This window comes from Salmo trutta, chromosome 25, assembly GCF_901001165.1.
Source record: "Salmo trutta chromosome 25, fSalTru1.1, whole genome shotgun sequence".
Taxonomy (NCBI): Eukaryota; Metazoa; Chordata; class Actinopteri; order Salmoniformes; family Salmonidae; genus Salmo; species Salmo trutta.
In genome coordinates this window covers 11076324-11099886 of record NC_042981.1, presented here as the reverse complement: position 1 = coordinate 11099886, position 23563 = coordinate 11076324, and the positions used below count along the sequence as shown (strand labels likewise).

At 43.4% G+C, this 23563-nt stretch overlaps 1 protein-coding gene across 12 annotated transcripts in view; it reads left to right on the top strand.

Moving 5' to 3' along the window:
• The window catches only part of LOC115162014 (dystrobrevin beta), a 67308-nt gene that overhangs the window by 29267 nt on the left and 14478 nt on the right, over positions 1-23563 (top strand). For 10 of the 12 annotated variants that reach the window (XM_029712924.1, XM_029712921.1, XM_029712919.1 and 7 more), the window contains 2 exons: positions 15440-15514; positions 23257-23362. In XM_029712924.1, coding sequence (XP_029568784.1) covers positions 15440-15514; positions 23257-23362 — 181 coding nt within the window. The remainder of the gene's footprint in view (positions 1-15439; positions 15515-23256; positions 23363-23563) is intronic. The other 2 variants (XM_029712930.1, XM_029712928.1) reach the window with 1 other exon arrangement.

Here is a 23563-nt window from a genome sequence, read left to right as displayed (position 1 = left end):
GAACGTTCATATCACGTCCGCACAGCAGAAGGAGCAGTGTACCGCCGCAATCGTCGTCACTTACTGAACACAAAAGAACAACACACTGATGAGATGAACTGTTCCCCTGAAAGAGAACGTGATGGACTAAACACACACACAGCACAACATACACCATACTTACCTGCAACACCACAAGAGCTGTTGACTGACACAGAAGCATGCTCAACATCATATCGCACAAGGTCAGGAAGAGAGGTCAAGCCCAGAGCTGTCCTCGACCTGTGAAATGTCAAAGGGTGTAGGCGGATCACTGCCCTAAAAGAGTTCCAGACTGTAAACTTGTTATTGAAAGTTCACTTGAAAGGCTTTAGTATTGTATTTGTTTGAAATGTTAAGATGTCATTTCTACAGTGAAAGCTGAGTTGCTGAGAATCCCTTGTTCTAAAAGTAACAGTATGTTGGATCATTGTTTCAGAGTCTATGTTGATTCAGTTGGTGTATTATGCAATATAAATGGTTACTTACCTTGAGTTCAAACTACAGAGCATGTATTCAAAAGAAAAGCTTAGAATATGTAAACATTTGTATTTTGTTTTAAAAGAAGGGTGATGTAATATTCATATGTGAATACATACTGAATTATAATTGGATGCATTTTACCGCCGTATCCTACTGTTCAGTGATTGGTTAAGACCACCCAGACGGTTAGGGCATAGTCAGTTGATCGTGGTTGGAGATAGGCGAACATGTAGTTGCAGCTAGTTAATAAAGAGTTATGTTAAGAAACATCCTGTAGTTCTGCGTTTTATTATTTGTACAAAGCGTACAAAACAAGACATGAGGATTTATAGCACGACTTTTGATGCTCCTTGGTTGGGGTCTGAGCAGATTATTTGTTGCGATTTGCAAACGTAATAAAATGGTGGTCCAATAGTCCAGGATTATGAGGAAAAACATTAAGATTCATACTAACGTTACTATCTGTACTTACTGGTGGCACAGACGCTGTTTCATCCTTTCCTACACTGAAATGACCCTTGCCTAACGATTGCGTCTGAAGCTGGGCTTGCAGCACAGCTATCCTCGCCGTAAGGCGATCGTTCTCCTGTATATTATAAGTACAGCGACTGCAATTAGAAGGCATCATGTTAATGTTACTACTTAGCTTCGGCTGATGGAGGTCTTGACGAACCACGTCCAGATAAAGCGTCCGGAGTGAAAAAGTTGAATGAAAAAAAGTTGCGTTAGGGGAAAAACAAAAAATATAAACGGTAATTAAAAAGTAAAACCCGTAAAGTTGTCAGGTAGCAAAGTAAGGTTAGCAACAAAATGCACAGCAGCACGTAAACAAGTCTGCAAGGGTCAGCTCCAGACACCCTACTAGTCTAAAGGCCAGTTGTATTGCTTCTTTAATCAGCACAACAGTTCAGCTGTGCTAAAATCATTGCAATAGGGTTTTCTAATGATCAATTAGCCTTTTAAAATTATAAACTTGGATTAGCTAACACAATGTGCCATTGGAACACAGGAGTGATGGTTGCTGATAATGGGCCTCTGTACGCCTATGTAGATATTACATTAAAAATCAGCTGTTTCCAGCTACAATAGTCATTTACAACATTATTAACAATGTCTACACTGTATTTCTGATCAATTTGAGGTTATTTTAATGGACAAAAAAGTGGGATTTTCTTTAAAAAACAAGGACATTTCTAAGTGACCCCAAATTTTTTGAATGGTTATGTATGTAGTTCTGTCCTTGAGATGTTCTTGTCTATTAATGTTCTGTATTATGTCATGTTTAATGTTTTGTGTGGACCCCAGGAAGAGTAGCTGCTGCTATTGCAACAGCTAATGGGGATCCTAATAAAATACCAAACAATGGATCTCTGGCTGCAGTGTTAAACATGGCCAGATGTAATGGCTGGGTTTGAAGCATGAAAGGATAAATAGTATAGGCTATTGCCAATGGTCAAGATTTAAACCCATTGAGGCAATGAGACCCTTGTGACAGTGGGTAGGAGATACTTGGTATTAGGGCTGGGCGGTATACCGTATTTTGCTATATACCGGTATTGATGCACGGACCGGTTTGTGTATTTACTTTACCTTCTAGAATGGTATTTGAATGTTTGGTTTGTTAAATGTGATATGCCGCTACTGGAGTCATCTCTCTCTCTCTCTCTCTCTCTTTCTCTTTCTCTTTCTCTCTCTCTCTCATATATATATGATGCTTTCCACACAGACCTGGTCCCACCCCCTGTCACTCAAGGAGCGCATTTGTTGTTGTTTCCACTTTGCTTGTTTCCACAAGCGTTCTATAATTACAATATTAGTTTGTGTTTCATACATCTGCAAACAGCTAGTTTGTATTTTCTTAGCAAGTTAAGCTAAATCGTGTTAGCCACTAATGCTAGTTAGCTGGCTAGCTAACTAGCTAACTAGCTAATAAAAGTACTGAGTCAGAGCAAACGTAGCTAGCTAATACAGCCTGATACCAGTGCTGGTGGAGGCCTAAACCAGCATGTTGTTTGTACAACAGTATCTTCTAAATCAAAGAGGAATAGGCGAAGCATGAATATGTTGGCTATATGAATAAAGATTTAATGTAGCCAAAGATTATAGGGTCCCCTAGGAAACACTGAACATCACTTTTGTTCCTACCTTGTCACAATAACTCATCCATTGCATTTTCATTCGTTGTCATGTCAAACACCACTGTATTCAAAGTTCTCACTATTATTTATATTCTAACTATAGAATTAGAATAAACATTCTTTTCCATGATTCCAAAAGTTCACCCAAGTGTTTTGATCTAAATCGCAATTGCAACATTTGATAAAAAATAAGGCCTAGTTTTTTATGCCCATATCGTGGCAGTGTGGAAATTATCTCAAATGAGTCCAGGAAATTATTTTAGGTTGAAGTTGAATTGAACTGTATAAAACAATCAGAATGGAGAAAGCACCATTGAAATAACTTAGCATTTATGTGTTGCCACCCTCCTAGCTAGCTCCTCAGCAAGCTATAAGCAAACTGGAACTTTAGGATCCCCTGAGACTGACAGTGAGCTTCCAGTGGATTTATACACTACACAAAGGGGAGCAGAGATATGATTTTGTGATGGACTATCTGTCACTGTTAATCTAGAAAATCTAAAACTACTGTGTCCTCAACTGGCTTAAGCAAAAATAAATACTACCTGTACTGTCCTAAAATATGAGTTTAAAATATCGACCAGGTCATACTCAGCGTAACAGTAAATATTTTCACCACCCAACCTTTACTCACAGTCTTTAATGACCGAATGTCTCATGCTGTTTTATTCCTTCAATCATCTTTTAGTCAATACTGTCATTGCAATTGGAAGTAGCTATGCAATTCACTTTGTTGTGAGTACGATTTGAATTTTATGACAGGGATATTGACAGACGGAGAGTGCATTACCGGGAAGTTATGGATTCATTAGATTTATTTTTTGCAGGTTGCATATATTATTTCCAAATGCTTTCCTTTCAGAAATAGAACGAAAGAGATGTCTTACCAGGAATAGAGGCGAGACTGATATGAAAGCTAGGGGACATTTATGAAAATACAGCCTTCTCTTCTCTGTCCTCGATGCAACAGGCAAGGCACAATGAGTAGAATGTCATACATTGTCATTAGATGCCCACTCTTCGTGACAACGCTAAGCTAGCTCATTGCAGGACTTTGATCATAGAATGCCTAAATATACTGTTGACTTGTTCTTATTATTTGACCTTTTGACCTCTGTGGCACCTCTGAGTGGGTTGTGGAATGTTGTGATGGGAACTTGTGACATCACGGGACTGAAATCATTATCAGGGAGTCATACTGAGACCAAGGTCCCTTTTTACATATGAGCCTTGAATTAAAGAAATGACAGAAAATGCACACATCAAAATATAAATACAAAATGCAAGCAACATTAAAAAATACAAATAATCATCATCATCATCAGTAATAAGGTCCTCAATCAGCTTTCTGAATTGCACCAAAACATTATTTTGTAATAACATTTGGAAGATTGTTCCACAAATACGGTGCAAGAACTAAAAGCTGATTTACCTAACTCCGAGACCAAAAGATTTTCCAGAGTTATCAATCCCTGAGACTGGGTGTGGTAACTCCTATGTCTGAGGTTTAGTAATGACGTTCGGTACAGTGGGACTTTTTATAAAGGGCCTTATACATTGCTATGTTTTCATGTATCAACCTATGTGACATCAGAGGGCCATCTATCTTTCTGGTAGAGAATGCAGTGATGAATACTAAAAATGTCTCCCGTAATAAAGCGCAGTGTGTTTATAAGAAACTGCATCTAATGGCTTTAATGAAGTGGCAGCATCATAGGTGATGTCGCCATAGTCTAGGACCGATTTGAAAAGTCAACTGAATAATCTGCTTTCTACTATTTAGCAAGAGGCATGACCAATTTCTAGAAAAGAAGCCCATTTTTATTCTTAGCTTCTTAACGAAGTCATCAATATGCTTTTTAAAAGACAGCTTTCCGTCTGTCCAGATATTTGTAAGCAGGGATGGAATCAACATGGACACCATCTAGCGCCAGAGAACAACATATACGTAGTTTTACCTGCAGAGAGAGAGACCGAGAGAGAGATTCTCAGAGCACGTCATTCTTAAACCTTTTATATAAGTCTTTTCAACCACTACTCTTAATACCACTCAGTAAATAGGAGTTATATTTGTACACTGTTTGCTGAAAGGTTTGATGATTTACTTCTCAGAGGATAGTATAGTACTGGATAAGTGTCAGCGCTGCCTGGGCGAAGGAACTGTACACGTATGTAAATGTCATTATCAGAGAAGGCAGTCATGCATTTATTTCACAGAACGACAAAAACAAATTGACGGGAGAAAAAATCTAGTCTATTTAGAGGTTGAGATGAAGTGTGGTTTTGAGAAAGTTTTTTTGGGAAATTGTTTTATTTATTTTATTATTATTCTTTTTTATTGAATTTTTTTGTTTATTTCACTTTTGTTTATTATCTATTATATCTATTATCTATGTAAACATATGTTTCCCATGTCAATAAAGCCCCTTCAATTTAAATTGAGGGAGAGGAGAGGAGGGGACTGTATCGTCATAGTCATGTGACTGCTGGGTCTCCTTGGAGACAGCAGCAGTGTAGTTCATTAAGATGCTGCTGGCTCAGTTAAGAGCAGAGCGGACCAGGGTAGGCAGCTGGCTACAGCAGCTCTTGAATGGTTGGATGTATTTTGCTAGTCGGACTGTTGCTTTCTACCCTCTAAAGGAGGTGAGTGAGATCTCATTATATCCTCTTATCTCAGTTATTATAGTATTAGGGTCCTGGATGAAAGTGGACGCTGGCTTTTTACACTTATTGTTAGTCGTAAATGTTTGAGTTGAGATTTGACTTGTTTGTCAGTATTTTACTAAACTAGAGATATATTTCTAGGGACACTATATTCCTATTACTCTCCCCTTTTCCTTGTCTGAACTGGATCAAAATGCTATTTTTATTGTTTTGGACTTGGGATTTTATATGGAGGTTTAAAAATAGTAGTTAAAAATATGTTCCTTATTATAAACTGTGTGGTTTGAGCCCTGAATGCTGATTGGCTGACAGCCGTGGTATAGCTGTCAGAGCAGCTCACAGATCTCTGCACCTGTACATAGCCCATCTTTAATTGAGCCCAAACTACTACCTTTTCCCCTACTGTATTTATTTATTTTATTTATTTTGCTCCTTTGCACCATATTATTTATATTTTAACTTTTAACTTTCTTCAAACTACAAATCTACCATTCCAGTGTTTTTTCTTGCCATACTTTATTTACTTTGCCACCATGGCATTTTTTTGCCTTTACCTCCATTATCTCACATCATTTGCTCACATTGTATATAGTCTTATTTTTTCTACTGCATCATTGATTGTATGTTGTTTTACTCCATGTGTAACTCTGTGTTTTTGTATGTTGTCGAACTGCTTTGCTTTATCTTGGCCAGGTCGCAATTGTAAATGAGAACTTGTTCTCAACTTGCCTACCTGGTTAAATAAAGGTGAAATAAATAAATAAAATAAAATATCAGACTGTATACCACTGGTATGACAAAATATCTATTTTTACTGCTCTAATTTAGTTGGTAACCGGGGGGGGGGGGGGTGGTATATGGCCAATATATCATGGCTAAGGGCTGTATCCAGGCACTCCACGTTGCATTGCGCATAAGAACAGCCCTTAGCCCTGGCCATATACCACATCCCCTCGAGCATTATTGCTTAAGTATGCCTTGAAAGTATTAGCTTGACTCTGGGGGGTCTAATATTGGATCTTCATGGTAATACTCTGCTGACCCCCTGACCCCTCACTCGTTAGTAGTACTGTGAGTGAATAAGGAATTCAGTTGCTTATTAAGAGAATTACTGATGAAAATATGATGCAGTACTATACAGGTTGAACATTCTTTGAAAACATTTTGGAGAAACGAACAGTATGCTAATACTATTATGATATCAGTACTCAGTTGTGTTGTGACAAGGTAGGGGTGGGATACTTAAAAAAAATATATATATATATATAACTAGGCAAGTCAGTTAAGAACAAATTCTTATTTACAATGACGGCCTACCAAAAAAACTGCTGTGGGGGCTGGGATTAAAGTAAAAATTAAAAATATATGACAAAACACACATCACGACAAGAAACAACACTACTACATAAAGAGAGACCTAAGACGACAACATCGCATGGCAGCAACACAACATGACAGCAACACAACATGCTAGCAGCACAAAACATGGTACAAACATTATTGGGCACAGACAACAGCATAAAGGGCAAGAAGGTAGAGACAACAATACATCAAACGAAGCAGCCACAACTGTCAGTAAGAGTGTCCATGGCTTCAGTCCAAACACTTAAGAGACACACCCTCTCCCCTCAGCCCTCAAAGTGGACACTTCTGATGACGTATCATGACGTCTGACGAGTGTACACTTGCAGGGTGAGGGAGGAAGGAATGATTTTTAAATGGACTGCCCTTGCCCGGAAATTTGTCACTCGTTCATCCCGCGATGATTGTGTTTTCAGCCACTGGGTGCTTTATATGCGCTACAGTCAATTATGATTGCATGTCTACTTATATTAAATATTTTATTATTAATATACGCCTGCTGTATGATAGCTAGCAAATTAATTAGCTAACTAACGTTAGCCTGCCTAGCTGGAACTTCTGAAGAAGGAAAATGTTTTATTTTTACAATTTCCAAAAGATAACCAAACAAAAACATAATTTCTTTTACGAGACGTGTTTGTGCCATCATTTGCATTAGTAGCACAATTTCTAACCTTTTTACATTCGTTTTTACTTACACTAGTATGTTGACTTCTCCATTGATGTTTTTAAGTTTTGCCAGCCTTTTCTTAGTGGATGTACAATTATGGGTAGTTTCAGGCCCCGGAGTGAACATAATTATACACTCGCAAGCTCGAGTAAAACGAGGGCTGAGGGCCTTACGTTGCAAACTTCCTTTGCTTGGCTTATCATTTGGACCGCCCTCCAAGATTGTGACTCGGATTCCTCCATTAGCATAAGCCGAGTGTAAGTAGACCAGAGTGTGTCTTTTATGAGTTTGAACCGCAGCTTGAATCTTTGAGTAAAGAGATGGAGATAAAACTGTCCAGTTTGCAGTGGTGGAAAAAGTACCCAATTTTCATACTTGAGTAAAAGTAAAGATGCCTTAAAAGAAAATGACACAATAAAAGTGAAAGTCACCCAGTAAAATACTACTTGAGTACTTAAGTATCAAAAGTAAAAGTATAAATCATTTAAAATGTATTATATTAAGAAAACCAGACAACATGATCTTCTTGTTTTTTTTAGTTTATGGATAGCCAGGGGCGCAGTTCAACAAACGAAGCATTTGTGTTTAGTGAGTCTGCCAGATCAGAGGCAATAGGGATGACGGGGGATGTTATCTTGATAAGTACGTGAATTAGACAATGTTCCTGTCCTACTAAGCATTCAAAATGTAACCAGTACTTTTGGGTGTCAGGGAAAATGTAAGGAGTAAAAAGTAAATTATTTTCTTTAGGAATGTAGGGGAGTAAAAGTTGTCCAAAATATAAATGGTAAAGTATAGATACCCCCCAAAAACTACTTAAGTAGTACTTTAAAGTATTTTTACTTAAGTACTTTACAGCACTGCCAGTTTGAGTGTGTGTTTCAGCTTGTTCCAGTCACTAGCTGCAGCGAACTGAAAAGAGGAGTGACCCAGGGATGTGTGTGCTTTGGGGACCTTTAACAGAACTGTGACTGGCAGAACAGGTATTGTATGTGGAGGATTAGGGCTACAGTAGGTATCTCAGATAGGGAGGAGTGAGGCCTAAGAGGGTTTTATAAATAAGCATCAACCAGTGTGTCTTGCGACGGGTATACAGAGATGACCAGTTTACAGAGGAGTATAGAGTGCAGTGATGTGTTCTATAAGGAGCATTGGTGGCAAATGTGATGGCTGAATGGTAAAGAAAATCTAGCCTCTCGAGAGCACCCTTACCTGTCGATCTATAAATTATGTCTCCGTAATCTAGCATGGGTAGGATGGTCATCTGAAGGGTTAGTTTGGCAGCTGGGGTGAAAGATGAGCGATTATGATAGAGGAAACCAAGCCTAGATTTAACCTTGATATGTGCTGAGAGAAGGACAGTGTACCTTCTAACCATACTCCCAAGTACTTGTAACAGGGGGTTTTATAAAGAACATCTAGCTCTAATCCGACAGAGGTAGTAATCACACCTGTGAGGAGAAGGGAATTATTCTTACCAATCCACAGGACCTTTTGTTTTGGAGGTGTTCAGAACAAGTTTAAGGGCAGAGAAAGCTTGTTGGACACTAAGAAAGGTTTGTTGTAGAGCTTTTAACATAACATTTGGGGAGGGGCCAGCTGAGTATAAGACTATATCATCTGCATATAAATGGATTAGAGAGCTTCCTACTGCCTGAGCTATGTTGTTGATGTAAATTGAGAAGAGCGTGGGGCCTAGGATTGAGCCCTGGGGTACTCCCTTGGTGACAGGCAGTGGCCGAGACAGCAGATGTTCTGACTTTAAACACTGCACTCTTTGAGAGAGGTAGTAAGAAAACCAGGCCAAAAACCCCTAAGACGCCAATACTCCTTAGCCGGCCCACAAGAATGGAATGGTCTACCGTATCAAAAGCTTTGGCCAAGTCAATAAAAATGGCACCACAACATTGCTTAGAATCAAGGGCAATGGTGACATCATTGAGGACCTTTTAAGGTTGCAGTGACACATCCATAACCTGAGCGGGAACCAGATTGCATACCAGAGAGAATGTTATAGACATCAAGAATGCCAGTCAGTTGATTGACAAGTTTTTCCAACACTTTTGGCCTATAACATTTAGGATCAGCTTGATCTCCCCCTTTAAATAAAGGACGCACTGAGGCTGACTTCCAAGCCATTGGAACCACCCCAGAGAGGAGAAACAGTTTAAAAAGGTCAGAAATAGGCTTGGTGGTGATAGGGGCAGCAACGTTTAAAGAAGAAAGGGTCTAAACCGTCTGACCCAAATGTTTTTGGGGGGGTTAAGTTTTTAAGGAGCTCCTTTAGCACCTCGGACTCAGGAGCTCCTTTAGCACCTCGCCTGCAGGGAGAAACTTTGTAGCGGGGCAGGGGGAAAAGAGGGAGGAGAATCGGGGCTAGTCGCATTAGAAGGGGTGGGAGATGAGGAATGTTGGCCGGGCAAGGAGGCATGGCTTAGTCAAATAGGATACAGAAGATAGCCCTATTTGGTAAAAGACCAAGTCCATATTATGGCAAGAACAGCTCAAATAAGCAAAGAGAAATGACAGTCCATCGTTACTTTAAGACATGAAGGTCAGTCAATGCGGAACATTTCAAGAACTTTGAAAGTTTCTTCAAGTGCAGTCGCAAAAACCATCAAGCGCTATGATGAAACTGGCTCTCTTGAGGACCGCCACAGGAAAGAAAGACCCAGAGTTACCTCTTCTGCAGAGGATAAGTTCATTAGAGTTACCAGCCTCAGAAATGGCAGCCCAAATAAATGCTTCAGAGTTCACGTAACATACACATCTCAACATCAACTGTTCAGAGGAGACTGCGGGAATCAGGCCTTCATGGTCGAATTACTGCAAATAAACTACTACTAAAGGACACCAATAAGAAGAAGAGACTTGCTTGGGCCAAGAAACACGAGCAATGGACATTTTGGTTGATTTTTGGTTCCAACCGCTGTGTCTTTGTGAGACGCAGAGTAGGTGAACGGATTATCTCTGCATGTGTAGTTCCCACTGTGAGGCATGGAGGAGGAGGTGTGATGGTGTGGGGTTGCTTTTCTGGTGACACTGTCTGTGATTTATTTAGAATTCAAGGTACACTTAACCAGCATGGCTACCACAGCATTCTGCAGCGATACTGCATCCCATCTGGCTTGTGCTTAGTGGGACTATCATTTGTTTTTCAACAGGACAATGACCCAAAACACAGCTCCAGGCTGTGTAAAGGCTATTTTACCAAGAAGGAGAGTGATGAAGCGCTGCATCAGATGACCTGACCTCCACAATCCCCCAACCTCAACCCAATTGAGATGGTTTGGGATGAGTTGGACCACAGAGTGAAGGAAAATGTGGGAACCCCTTCAAACCTGTTGGAAAAGCATTCCTCATGAAGTTGGTTAAGAGAATGCCAAGAGTGTGCAAAGCTGTCATCAAGGCAAAGGGTGGCTACTTTGAAGAATCTCAAATATAAAATACATTTTGATTTGTTTAATACTTTTTTGGGGGGGGTTACTACATGATTGCATGTGTGTCATTTCATACTTTTGATGACTTCACTATTATAATACAATGTAGAAAATAGTAACAAATTAAGAAAAACCCTTGAATGAGTAGGTGTGTCCAAACTTTTGACTGGTACTGTAAATTAGAAAGATATAGGATCTTAATTGTATTTGATCACCCTGTTAATAGCCTACATCTGAATGGAGATAGGGGGAAAAAATGTAGATTAAATGGATGAGATGGAGAAAAATACCAAAATCAGTTTGTAACTGTTATTTCTCCATACATGGGACTAGAGTGTGAATTTGAAGATCTCTGGTCCGAGCAGCGGAGTTTACTTCTGAAATGGTACCCAATTCCCTATACAGTACACTGATTTGATCCCTGGTCAAAGTTGTGAGTGTATAAAACATTAGGAACACCTTTCTAATATTGAGTTGCACAACTTTTGCCGTCAGAACAGCCTCAATTCGTCGGGGCATGGACTACAACGTGTCGAAAGCATTCCAAAAGGATGCTGGCCCATGTTGACTCCAATGCTTTCTACAGTTGTCAAGTTGGCTGGATTTCATTTGGGTGGTGGAACTTTCTTGATACACAAGGGAAAAATCCAGCAGCATTGCAGTTCTTAACACACTTAAACCGGTGCGCCTGGCCTACCCCGTTCAAAGGCACTTAAATCTTTTGTCTTGCTCATTCACCCTCTGAATGGCACACATAGACAATCCATGTCTCAATTGTCTCAAGGCTTTAAAATCCTTCATTAACCTGTCTCCTCCCCTTCATCTACACTGATTGAAGTGGACAGGTGTCATCAATAAGGGATCATAGCTTTTACCTGGATTGACCTGGTCAGTCTGTCACAGAAAGAGCAGGTATTCCTAATGTTTTGTACACTCAGTGTATAATGAATAGGATGCCATTTGGGATGCACCCAGAGAGGGGGTCTGTAGTGAGCCAGTGAGTGAGGATAATCTATCCCAACAGAGAGAGCCCCAGCCTTTCAATCAAATCAAATTGTATTTGTCACATACACGTTTTTAGCAGATGTTATTGCGGGTGCAGCGAAATGCTTGTGTTTCTAGTTCCGACAGTGCAGTAATATCTAACAATTTCACAATACATACATATTCTTAATTCCATTCCTTTAAATTTGTAAGTATTTGGATGAGCAATGTCAGAGCAGCATAGACTAAGATACTTCAGTCTGAGACTGCCATCTACTGTATGTAGCGAACGATAGAGCAGCGGAATAATTCAGTTTGTCGTCAGGCAACCAGCCAGCGAGCACAGGACCAAGCAGAGAGAGAGTCCCAGCCAGCCAGCTAGCACAGGACCAAGCAGAGAGAGTCCCAGCCAGCCAGCGAGCACAGGACCAAGCAGAGAGAGTCCCAGCTAGCCAGCTAGCACAGGACCAAGCATAGAGAGTCCCAGCCAGCCAGCGAGCACAGGACCAAGCAGAGAGAGTCCCAGCCAGCCAGCGAGCACAGGACCAAGCAGAGAGAGTCCCAGCTAGCCAGCTAGCACAGGACCAAGCAGAGAGAGTCCCAGCCAGCCAGCGAGCACAGGACCAAGCAGAGAGAGTCCCAGCCAGCCAGCGAGCACAGGACCAAGCAGAGAGAGTCCCAGTCAGCCAGCCAGCACAGGACCAAACAGAGTCCCAGCCAGCCAGCACAGGACCAAACAGAGTCCCAGCCAGCCAGCCAGCCAGCCAGCCAGCCAGCACAGGACCAAGCAGAGAGAGTCCCAGCCAGCCAGCACAGGACCAAGCAGAGAAAGTCCCAGCCAGCTAGCACAGGACCAAACAGAGAAAGCCCCAGCCAGCACTGGGCCAAACAGAGAGAGTCCCAGCCAGCCAGCCAGCACAGGACCAAGCAGAGAGAGTCCCAGTCAGCCAGCCAGCACAGGACCAAGCAGAGAGAGTCCCAGCCAGCCAGCCAGCACAGGACCAAACAGAGTCCCAGCCAGTCAGCCAGCCAGCCAGCCAGCCAGCACAGGACCAAGCAGAGAGAGTCCCAGCCAGCCAGCACAGGACCAAGCAGAGAAAGTCCCAGCCAGCTAGCACAGGACCAAACAGAGAAAGCCCCAGCCAGCACTGGGCCAAACAGAGAGAGTCCCAGCCAGCCAGCCAGCACAGGAACGAACAGAGAGAATCCCAGCCAGCCAGCCAGCACAGGACCAAACAGAGAGAGTCCCAGCCAGCCAGCACAGGACCAAACAGAGAGAGTCCCAGCCAGCCAGCCAGCACAGGACCAAACAGAGAGAGTCCCAGCCAGCCAGCCAGCACAGGACCAAACAGAGAGAGCCCCAGCCAGCCAGCCAGCTAGCACAGGACCAAACAGAGAGAGTCCCAGCCAGCCAGCACAGGACCAAACAGAGAGAGTCCCAGCCAGCCAGCCAGCCAGCACAGGACCAAACAGAGAGAGTCCCAGCCAGCCAGCACAGGACCAAACAGAGAGAGTCCCAGCCAGCCAGCACAGGACCAAACAGAGAGAGTCCCAGCCAGCCAGCACAGGACCAAACAGAGAGAGTCCCAGCCAGCCAGCCAGCACAGGACCAAACAGAGAGAGCCCAGCCAGCTAGCACAGGACCAAGCAGAGAGAGCCCCAGCCAGCCAGCCAGCTAGCACAGGACCAAACAGAGAGAGCCCTAGCCAGCCAGCCAGCACAGGACCAAACAGAGAGAGTCTCAGCCAGCCAGCCAGCACAGGACCAAACAGAGAGAGCCCCAGCCAGCTAGCACAGGACCAAACAGAGAGAGTCCCAGTCAGCCAGCCAGCTAGCACAGGACCAAACAGAGAGAGTCCCAGCCAGCCAGCCAGCTAGCACAGGACCAAACAGAGAGAGCCCCAGCCAGCCAGCCAGCCAGCACAGGACCAAACAGAGAGAGCCCCAGCCAGCCAGCTAGCACATGACAGCACTGCTGATATGAAAGCCAGATGGACCTCTTTGTTTACTCGCCCAAATGACCTTCTGCAGTGCAATGTCACCTTTCCTTTCCCAGTTCCTCACCAGCCTCCGACTTCTAGTTTATTTAGATTCCTTGTCTGCTTTTGTGCCTCTTGTTTGGTGTTAATTCATTTTAAGCTCATAGCATTAAAATAAAATGCCAAGTCTATTATTCTTTCATACAAACCATGCCAAGTTAACTCCCACATACTGAACAGCACAATCAGTAGCAATCTTCTACATACAGTACAGTTGTTCCCTGTATGATAAGAACAGTTCTTCAACAAGTAAGGTTGCATCCATTGAGTCTAGTTATGATTGCTTATACATGAATCTTACAGTAATTTACATTTACATGCAAATGTCCTCTGTCCTCCCTCAAATCTCACCGTAGAGACAGAACCCTCAGATCTCCCCTTAGAGACAGAACCCTCAGATCTCCCCTTAGAGACAGAACCCTCAGATCTCCCCTTAGAGACAGAACCCTCAGATCTCCCATTAGAGACAGAACCCTCAGATCTCCCCTTAGAGACAGAACCCTCAGATCTCCCCTTAGAGACAGAACCCTCAGATCTCCCCTTAGAGACAGAACCCTCAGATCTCCCCTTAGAGACAGAACCCTCAGATCTCCCCTTAGAGACAGAACCCTCAGATCTCCCCTTAGAGGCAGAACCCTCAGATCTCCCCTTAGAGACAGCACCCTCAGATCTCCCCTTAGAGACAGGAACCCTCAGATCTCCCCTTAGAGACAGCACCCTCAGATCTCCCCTTAGAGACAGCACCCTCAGATCTCCCCTTAGAGACAGGAACCCTCAGATCTCCCCTTAGAGACAGGAACCCTCAGATCTCCCCTTAGAGACAGAACCCTCAGATCTCCCCTTAGAGACAGAACCTTCAGATCTCCCCTTAGAGACAGAACCCTCAGATCTCCCCTTAGAGACAGAACCCTCAGATCTCCCCAGTGAATAGCATCAATATACAATGTAGATTTCACATACAGAGGGGCCTCCCGAGTGGTGCACTGGTCTAAGGCACTGCATCGCGGGGCTAGCTGTGCCACTAGAGATTCTGGGTTCGAGTCCAGGCTCTGTCGCAGCCGGTTGAGACCAGCAGACCCATGGGACGGCGCACAATTGGCCCAGAGTCGTCCGGGTTAGGGGAGGGTTTGGCCGGCAGGGATGTCTTGTCGCATTGCGCACTAGCGACTCCTGTGGCGGGCCGGGCGCAGTGCACGCTGACACGGTCGCCAGGTGTACGGTGTTTCCTCCAACACATTGGTGCGGCTGGCTTCCGGATTAAGCAGGCATTGTGTCAAGAAGCAGTGCCGATTGGTTGTGTTGTGTTTCGGAGGACGCATGGCTCTTGACCTTCGCCTCTCCCGAGTCCGTACGGGAGTCACAGCGATGGGACAAGACTGTAACTACCAATTGAATACCACGAAATTGGGGAGAAAAAAGGGTTAAAAAGAACATTTTTTTTTTTTTTTACGATTTCGCATACAGTGTAGAAATAAAGTCCTGTAATCTTCTGTTACTACATACAGCACAGTAGTTTTGTATGATAATGCTTGGTGGTATATTTAGGACTCCTACAGTAATGTAATGTAACCACATATTCTGTGTATAAGTCTGTTTTCACAGTGTAACAATAAAGTGGTGTAATCTTGTGTTTTACTGCAGTCAGCCGAAGCCAGTAGCCAACAACATGAACAACACAATGTTCATGTCCTCTGGTGTACCTACTCCTACTAAAAGGTAAGTGCCTCAGAATTGGCTTTGATATGCCCCTATAGCTAGCTATCATTTCTAACTTATTTCCTCTGAGTTCCTCGCAGAACACCAACTGCTTCTAGCCTCTTATGTCCTGCTCCTGTGTCTTTAAAGATGTCTTCCCCTGTGTCTTTAAAGATGTCCTCCCCTGTGTCTCCCCCTGTGTCTCTAAAGATGTCCTCCCCTGTGTCTCCCCCTGTGTCTCTAAAGATGTCTTCCCGTGTCTTTAAAGATGTCCTCCCCTGTGTCTTTAAAGATGTCTTCCCCCGTGTCTCTAAAGATGTCTTCCCCCGTGTCTCTAAAGATGTCCTCCCCTGTGTCTCTAAAGATGTCCTCCCCTGTGTCTTTAAAGCTGTCTTCCCCTGTGTCTTTAAATATGTTCTCCCCTGTGTCTCCCCCTGTCTTTAAATATGTCCTCCCCTGTGTCTCCCCCTGTGTCTCTAAAGATGTCTTCCCGTGTCTTTAAAGATGTCCTCCCCCGTGTCTTTAAAGGTGTCTTCCCCTGTGTCTTTAAATATGTCCTCCCCTGTGTCTCCCCCTGTGTCTCTAAAGAGGTCTTCCCCCGTGTCTTCCCCCGTGTCTCTAAAGATGTCTTCCCCCGTGTCTCTAAAGATGTCCTCCCCTGTGTCTCTAAAGATGTCCTCCCCTGTGTCTTTAAAGCTGTCTTCCCCTGTGTCTCTAAAGATGTCTTCCACTGTGTCTCTAAAGCTGTCCTCCCCTGTGTCTTTAAAGATGTCTTCCCCTGTGTCTTTAAAGATGTCCTCCCCTGTGTCTTTAAAGATGTCCTCCCCTGTGTCTCTAAAGATGTCCTCCCCTGTGTCTCTAAAGATGTCCTCCCCTGTGTCTCTAAAGATGTCCTCCCCTGTGTCTCTAAAGATGTCTTCCCCTGTGTCTCTAAAGATGTCCTCCCCTGTGTCTTTAAAGATGTCTTCCCCTGTGTCTCTAAAGATGTCTTCCACTGTGTCTCTAAAGCTGTCCTCCCCTGTGTCTCTAAAGATGTCCTCCCCTGTGTCTTTAAAGCTGTCCTCCCCTGTGTCTCTAAAGATGTCTTCCACTGTGTTTCTAAAGATGTCCTCCCCTGTGTCTCTAAAGATGTCCTCCCCTGTGTCTCTAAAGATGTCCTCCCCTGTGTCTCTAAAGATGTCTTCCCCTGTGTCTCTAAAGATGTCCTCCCCTGTGTCTTTAAAGATGTCTTCCCCTGTGTCTCTAAAGATGTCTTCCCCTGTGTCTCTAAAGATGTCTTCCACTGTGTCTCTAAAGCTGTCCTCCCCTGTGTCTCTAAAGATGTCCTCCCCTGTGTCTTTAAAGCTGTCCTCCCCTGTGTCTCTAAAGATGTCTTCCACTGTGTTTCTAAAGATGTCCTCCCCTGTGTCTCTAAAGATGTCCTCCCCTGTGTCTTTAAAGATGGCCTCCCCCGTGTCTTTAAAGATGTCTTCCCCCGTGTCTCTAAAGATGTCCTCCCCTGTGTCTCTAAAGATGTCCTCCCCCGTGTCTCTAAAGATGTCCTCCCCTGTGTCTCTAAAGATGTCTTCCCCTGTGTCTCTATAGATGTCTTCCACTGTGTCTCTAAAGATGTCTTCCACTGTGTCTCTAAAGCTGTCCTCCCCTGTGTCTCTAAAGCTGTCCTCCCCTGTGTCTCTAAAGATGTCTTCCACTGTGTTTCTAAAGATGTCTTCCCCTGTGTCTCTAAAGATGTCCTCCCCTGTGTCTCTAAAGATGTCTTCCCCTGTGTCTTTAAAGCTGTCCTCCCCTGTGTCTCTAAAGATGTCCTCCCCTGTGTCTTTAAAGCTGTCCTCCCCTGTGTCTCTAAAGATGTCCTCCCCTGTGTCTTCCCCTGTGTCTCTAAAGATGTCCTCCCCTGTGTCTTTAAAGATGTCCTCCGCTGTGTCTTTAAAGCTGTCCTCCCCCGTGTCTTCCCCTGTGTCTCTAAAGATGTCCTCCCCTGTTTCTTTAAAGATGTCTTCCCCTCTTTCTTTAAAGATGTCTTCCCGTGTCTTTAAAGATGTCCTCCCCTGTGTCTTTAAAGCTGTCTTCCCCTGTGTCTCTAAAGATGTCTTCCCCTGTGTCTCTAAAGATGTCTTCCTATGTGTCTCTAAAGATGTCTTCCTATGTGTCTCTAAAGATGTCCTCCCCTGTGTCTCTAAAGATGTCTTCCTATGTCTCTAAAGATGTCCTCCCCTGTGTCTTTTAAAGATGTCCTCCCCTGTGTCTTTTAAAGATGTCCTCCCCTGTGTCTTTAAAGATGTCCTCCCCTGTGTCTTTAAAGATGTCCTCCCCTGTGTCTTTAAAGATGTCCTCCCCTGTGGCTTCTCCTTGAGTCCTGAGAAAACTCATTGTTATTTGTTTACTGCTATAGCAGCCCTTATGATGAAGTCCTTAACAACAGTTGATTGAAGTAACATGTATGCGAGGGTTCAATGGCTTTGTCATTAGAAGTAGAATAGTACTGCGTGTAGTACCCCGTGTAGTACCCTTGTACCCGAGTAGTACCGGCGCATGTAGTACCCCGTGTAGTACCGCGATGTAGACAGGCATTGGCAGCAGCTCCGGGCAATTTGAGAGGCAAGATTCAGTACACATTCTCCTCCAGGAGGACACACACACACACACACACGCATACAGTATTTAGATTAGTGTCAGCAGGTAGTCTAAAGGAAGCTGACTTGTTGTTCTATCGTCACCCCAGGCAGTCGCTATATAAGTTACATGATGCTGTGTGCATTTAGATGAGAGAGGTCAACAGGAGGTGTGTGTGTGCGTGCGTGTGTGTGTGTGTGTGTGTGTGTGTGTGTGTGTGTGTGTGTGTGTGTGTGTGTGTGTGTGTGTGTGTGTGTGTGTGTGTGCGCGTGCATGCAGTACGTGCTGAGAAAAGCAGTGATCCCAGGAGATAAGGTAGTGTTTTCTCTCGGATTATCAGATCAGAAGTAGACTAAGGAAGTGTGTGTGCGAATGCATATTTGTGTGTGTTTGCGAAGCAGCAAGCCAGCCTGTCCCCTCCCAGATCCTCCTAGCGTCTGATTGTATTCGCTGACATACTGTCACATTTCCTTTGTAAATATTAATCCATGTAATTATTACTGTGTTCTGCTTGTCTTCCACTGAAGGGCCTTGGAGTCCGAGATGTCACTACAGCTGAGAAATGGGCCTTTGCTTTAACTCACTGGCTCTTAGCTGAGTGTCATGCACCAAAATAATTGTTTATTTGCCATATACTGTATGTTATAAAAACATAGGAACTCTTTCTCACTAGAGCTCTCGCATTAAAAACAGTGCCTACAGTATCTTCATTGTTTTATGTCAGTTATACAGTATAATATTTGTATACTGAGTATTGACCGAAACTCCACCAGATAGGAACTGACTCAACGTGCTAGGAGGGAGGAGTCTATACTCTCGTCATCATGCCCCAAGTTGAGAACACTAATACTCCCACTAGACCTGTTACAACTACCATTGAATCTGCTGATATGTGGTTGGCCCACTTAGCTATCTTAAGATGAATGCACTAACTTTAAATCACTCTGGATAAGAGGGGCTGCTAATTGACTAAAATGTCTTCAGTGAATGTTACATTGGCTACATTGTAATAACAATAACAGGCATCTGTATGAGAGAGAGGGAGGCTGGGAGAGCGAGCGGGATAGAGATGTGATTGTGTTGACAAACAGATTGTGTGTATGAGCAGTCATGTAATATTTTGTAGTAGGACCTAACAACAACAAATTATTTTATTGTCCAATGTGAATAAGAAATGTGTATTTTTTTCGGTCTTGTGAGAGGCTCCACTCAGCACATTCATCCACAGAGCTGCGGCCCTTGTCTGCAAACTTTTTCCTAGATCTCGATGTCTGTCTTGCCAACTGCTATAGGCCTGGTCCCAAATCCCCTGTGCTGTCCTGCCAACTCCTATAGTCATTGTCATACCAGACTGGCATGACAATGACTATAGGAGTTGGCAGGACAGCACAGGGGATTTGGGACCAGGCCATGACAAAGACGATAAGAATTGGCATGACAACACAAACAGATCTAGGAAGAGGCTATTATTTAACATGACAACAACCATAGAGGTTACCAAGACAAGACCGATCTGGGGCCAAGCTCGCAGACAAGGTTGTCTGTGAACATAGAGGTTACCAAGACAAGACAGCACAAAACCGATCTGGGGCCAAGCTCGCAGACAAGGTTGTCTGTGAACATAGAGGTTACCAAGACAAGACAACAAACAGGTATAGGACCAGGCCATTGTCTGCAAGTAGCAGCTGGAGTGGTGCCAAGAACCTCTCTGTCTGACGAAGCAGAGGCAGCAAGACTCAGAGTGGTCTGTAGAAGAATGACCCTTAGAGGAACAGCTAACAAGCCAGCACTTTAATCTGCTCTGTTCTAGAAACCCCTCAGATGTTCGTTAATGTATAACTTTCAATTGACCACTCAGAACTCAATCTAGAGTTCAAAAGCCGGATATAAAGTTGGTTTCTAACAGGACTGACCTCTCAGACTCAATACTGACTCCTAGGGCTGGTTTCCCCAACACAAAATCTCCATTGATGTAAAGCCAAAGGGACAGATTGGTAGTGACAGACTCTAAACATGCACTCCATGACACACTGGAAAGTACTGGGGGGAGGGCACAAACTGAAGGGCTTGAAATTGAAGTCATAGTTGGGTCTCAACAGGTGTATATTTACTAGGAACCAAACAGAAGCAAACAGAACGAAACGGGGAGGGACCTACCTGAATTTGTCCAATAGAAACGATTGTTTTAACTGTTCGGACTAATGATTACACCCCTGGACTGACCTCTCAGAAACGGAATCTAAAGCAGGGATCATCAACTAGATTTTTTTTTAAATTGGGGGGGGGGGGCAGAACATGATTACAAATTGAACGCAAGAAGTACAAACATCTGTACAGACGCTATGTCTGCATGAAAACCTAAGTCACATACATAGTTGACTTTTCCGGGTAAATGGTTTGGAATGAGCAGCAGTAGTGGAATCTGTTGCTGTATAGATTTTTAATTTATTTTATTTAACCTTTATTTAACTAGGCTAACTAAGTATTTTAACTAAGTATTTAACAACAAATTCTTATTTACAATGACGGCCTACCAAAAGGCAAAAGGCCTCCTGCGGGGACGGGGGCTGGGATTAAAAGAATATATATACAGTTGAAGTGGGAAGTTTACATACACCTTAGCCAAATACATTTAAACTCAGTTTTTTACAAATCCTGACATTTAATCCTAGTAAAAATTCCCTGTCTTAGATCAGTTAGGATCACCACTTTATTTTAAGAATGTGAAATGTCAGAGTAATAGTAGAGAATGATTTATTTCAGCTTTTATTTCTTCCATCACATTCCCAGTGGGTCAGAAGTTTACATACACTCAATTAGTATTTGGTAGCATTGCCTTTAAATTGTTTAACTTGGGTCAAATGTTTTGGGTAGCCTTCCACAAGCTTCCTACAATAAGATGGGTAAATTTTGGCCCATTCCTCCTGAGAGCTGGTGAAACTGAGTCAGGTTTGTAGGCCTCCTTGCTCGCACACGCTTTATCAGGTCTGCCTACAAATGTTCTATAGGATTGAGGTCAGGGCTTTGTGATGGCCACTCCAATACCTTAACTTTGTTGTCCTTAAGCCATTTTGCCACAACTTTGGAAGTATGCTTGGGGTCATTGTCCATTTGGAAGACCCATTTGCGACCAAGCTTTACTTCCTGACTGATGTCTTGAGATGTTGCTTCAATATATTCACAAAATTGTCCTACCTCATGATGCCATCTATTTTGTGAAGTGCACCAGTCCCTCCTGCAGCAAAGCACCCCCACAACATGATGTTGTCACCCCCGTGCTTCACGGTTGGGATGGTGTTCTTCGACTTGCAAGCCTCCCCCTTTTTCCTCCAAACATAACGATGGTCATTATGGCCAAACAGTTCTATTTTTGTTTCATCAGACCAGAGGACATTTCTCCAGAAAGTACAATCTTTGTCCCCATGTGCAGTTGCAAACCGTAGTTTGGCTTTTTTTATGCCGGTTTTGGAGCAGTGGCTTCTTCCTTGCTGAGCGGCCTTTCAGGTTATGTTGATATAGGACTCGTTTTACTGTGGATATAGATACTTTTGTACCTGTTTCCTCCAGCATCTTCACAAGGTCCTTTGCTGATGTTCTGGGATTGATTTGCACTTTTCGCACCAAAGTACGTTCATCTCTAGGAGACAGAATGCATCTCCATCCTGAGCAGTATGATGGCTGCGGGGTCCCATGGTGTTTATACTTGCTTACTATTGTTTGTACAGATTAACGTGGTACCTTCAGGCGTTTTGGAAATTGCTCCCAAGGATGAACCAGACTTGTGGAGGTCTTGGCTGATTTCTTTTGATTTCCCCATAATGTCAAGCAAAGAGGCACTGAGTTTGAAGGTAGGCCTTGAAATACAACCACAGGTACACCTCCAATTGACTCAAATGATGTCAATTAGCCTATCAGAAGCTTCTAAAGCCATGACATCATTTTCTGGAATTTTCCAAGCTGTTTAAAGGCACAGTCAACTTAGTGTATGTTATCTTCTGACCCACTGGAATTGTGATACAGTGAATTATAAGTGAAATAATCTGTCTGTAAATAATTGTTGTAAAAATGACTTGTGTCATGCACAAAGTAGATGTCCTAAACGACTTGCCAAAACTATAGTTTGTTAACAAGAATTTGTGGAGTGGTTGAAAAACGAGTTTTAATGACTCCAACATAAGTGTATGTAAACTTCAGACTTGAACTGTACGTACACTACCGTACACTACCGTTCAAAAGTTTGGGGTCACTTAGAAATGTCCTTGTTTTTTAAAGAAAAGCTCATTTTTTTGTCCATTAAAATAACATCAAATTGATCAGAAATACAGTGTAGACATTGTTAATGTTGTAAATTACTATTGTAGCTGGAATATCTACATAGGCGTACAGAGGCCCATTATCAGCAACCATCACTCCTGTGTTCCAATGGCACGTTGTGTTAGCTAATCCAAGTTTATCATTTTAAAAGGCTAATTGATCATTAGAAAACCCTATTGCAATTATGTTAGCACAGCTGAAAACTGTTGTTCTGATTAAAGAATCAATAAAACTGGCCTTTAGACTAGTTGAGTATCTGGAGCATCAACATTTGTGAGTTCGTTTACAGGCTCAAAATGGCCAGAAACTAAGACTTTATTCTGAAACTCGTCTGTCTATTCTTGTTCTGGGAAATGAAGGCTATTCCATTTGAGAAATTGCCAAGAAACTGAAGTTCTTGTACAACGCTGTGTACTACTCCCGTCACAGAACAGCGCAAACTGGCTCTAACCAGAATAGAAAGAGGAGTGGGAGGCCCCAGTGCACAACTGAGCAAGAGCACAAGTACATTAGAGTGTCTAGTTTGTCCCGCCCCTCCCTCTCTCTCTCCGCCCCCTCCCTCTGTCTCTCCCTTCCTCTCTCCGCCGCTCCCTCTCTCTCTCCGCCCCCTCCCTCCCTCTGTCCCTCCATGCCCCCTCCCTCACTCCGCCCCCTCCCTCCCTCTGTCCCTCCGTCCCTCTCTGCCCCCTCTCTCTGTCCCTCCCCTTCCTCTCTTCCCTCTCTCAATTCAATTCAAGGGCTTTATTGGCATGGGAAACATATGTTAACATAAACAAAAGTGAAACAAACAAAAATTAGCAGTAAACATAACACTCACAGAAGCTCTCTCTCTCCAGTGTCTTAGAGAGTCCCAGCAGGCTAGACGAGGAGCATCGTCTCATTGCTCGCTATGCAGCGCGCCTTGCAGCAGAGGCAGGCAACTCCACAGTGAGTTGCTCCACAGTGAGTAGTGAGTGTGTGTGCGTGCGTGTGTGTACGTGTATAGGCTGCCCCAGGGTGGTATTCTGTCAGCCTTTATTTATCCACTTCTTATTATGTAACTGCAGAATGTCCATGAACAGAACAATCATCTCTGCACCCAGAACCAAATCAGATGAGGTTAAGGCTGTCACCAGACACTAACATAATCATTACCCACAGTGT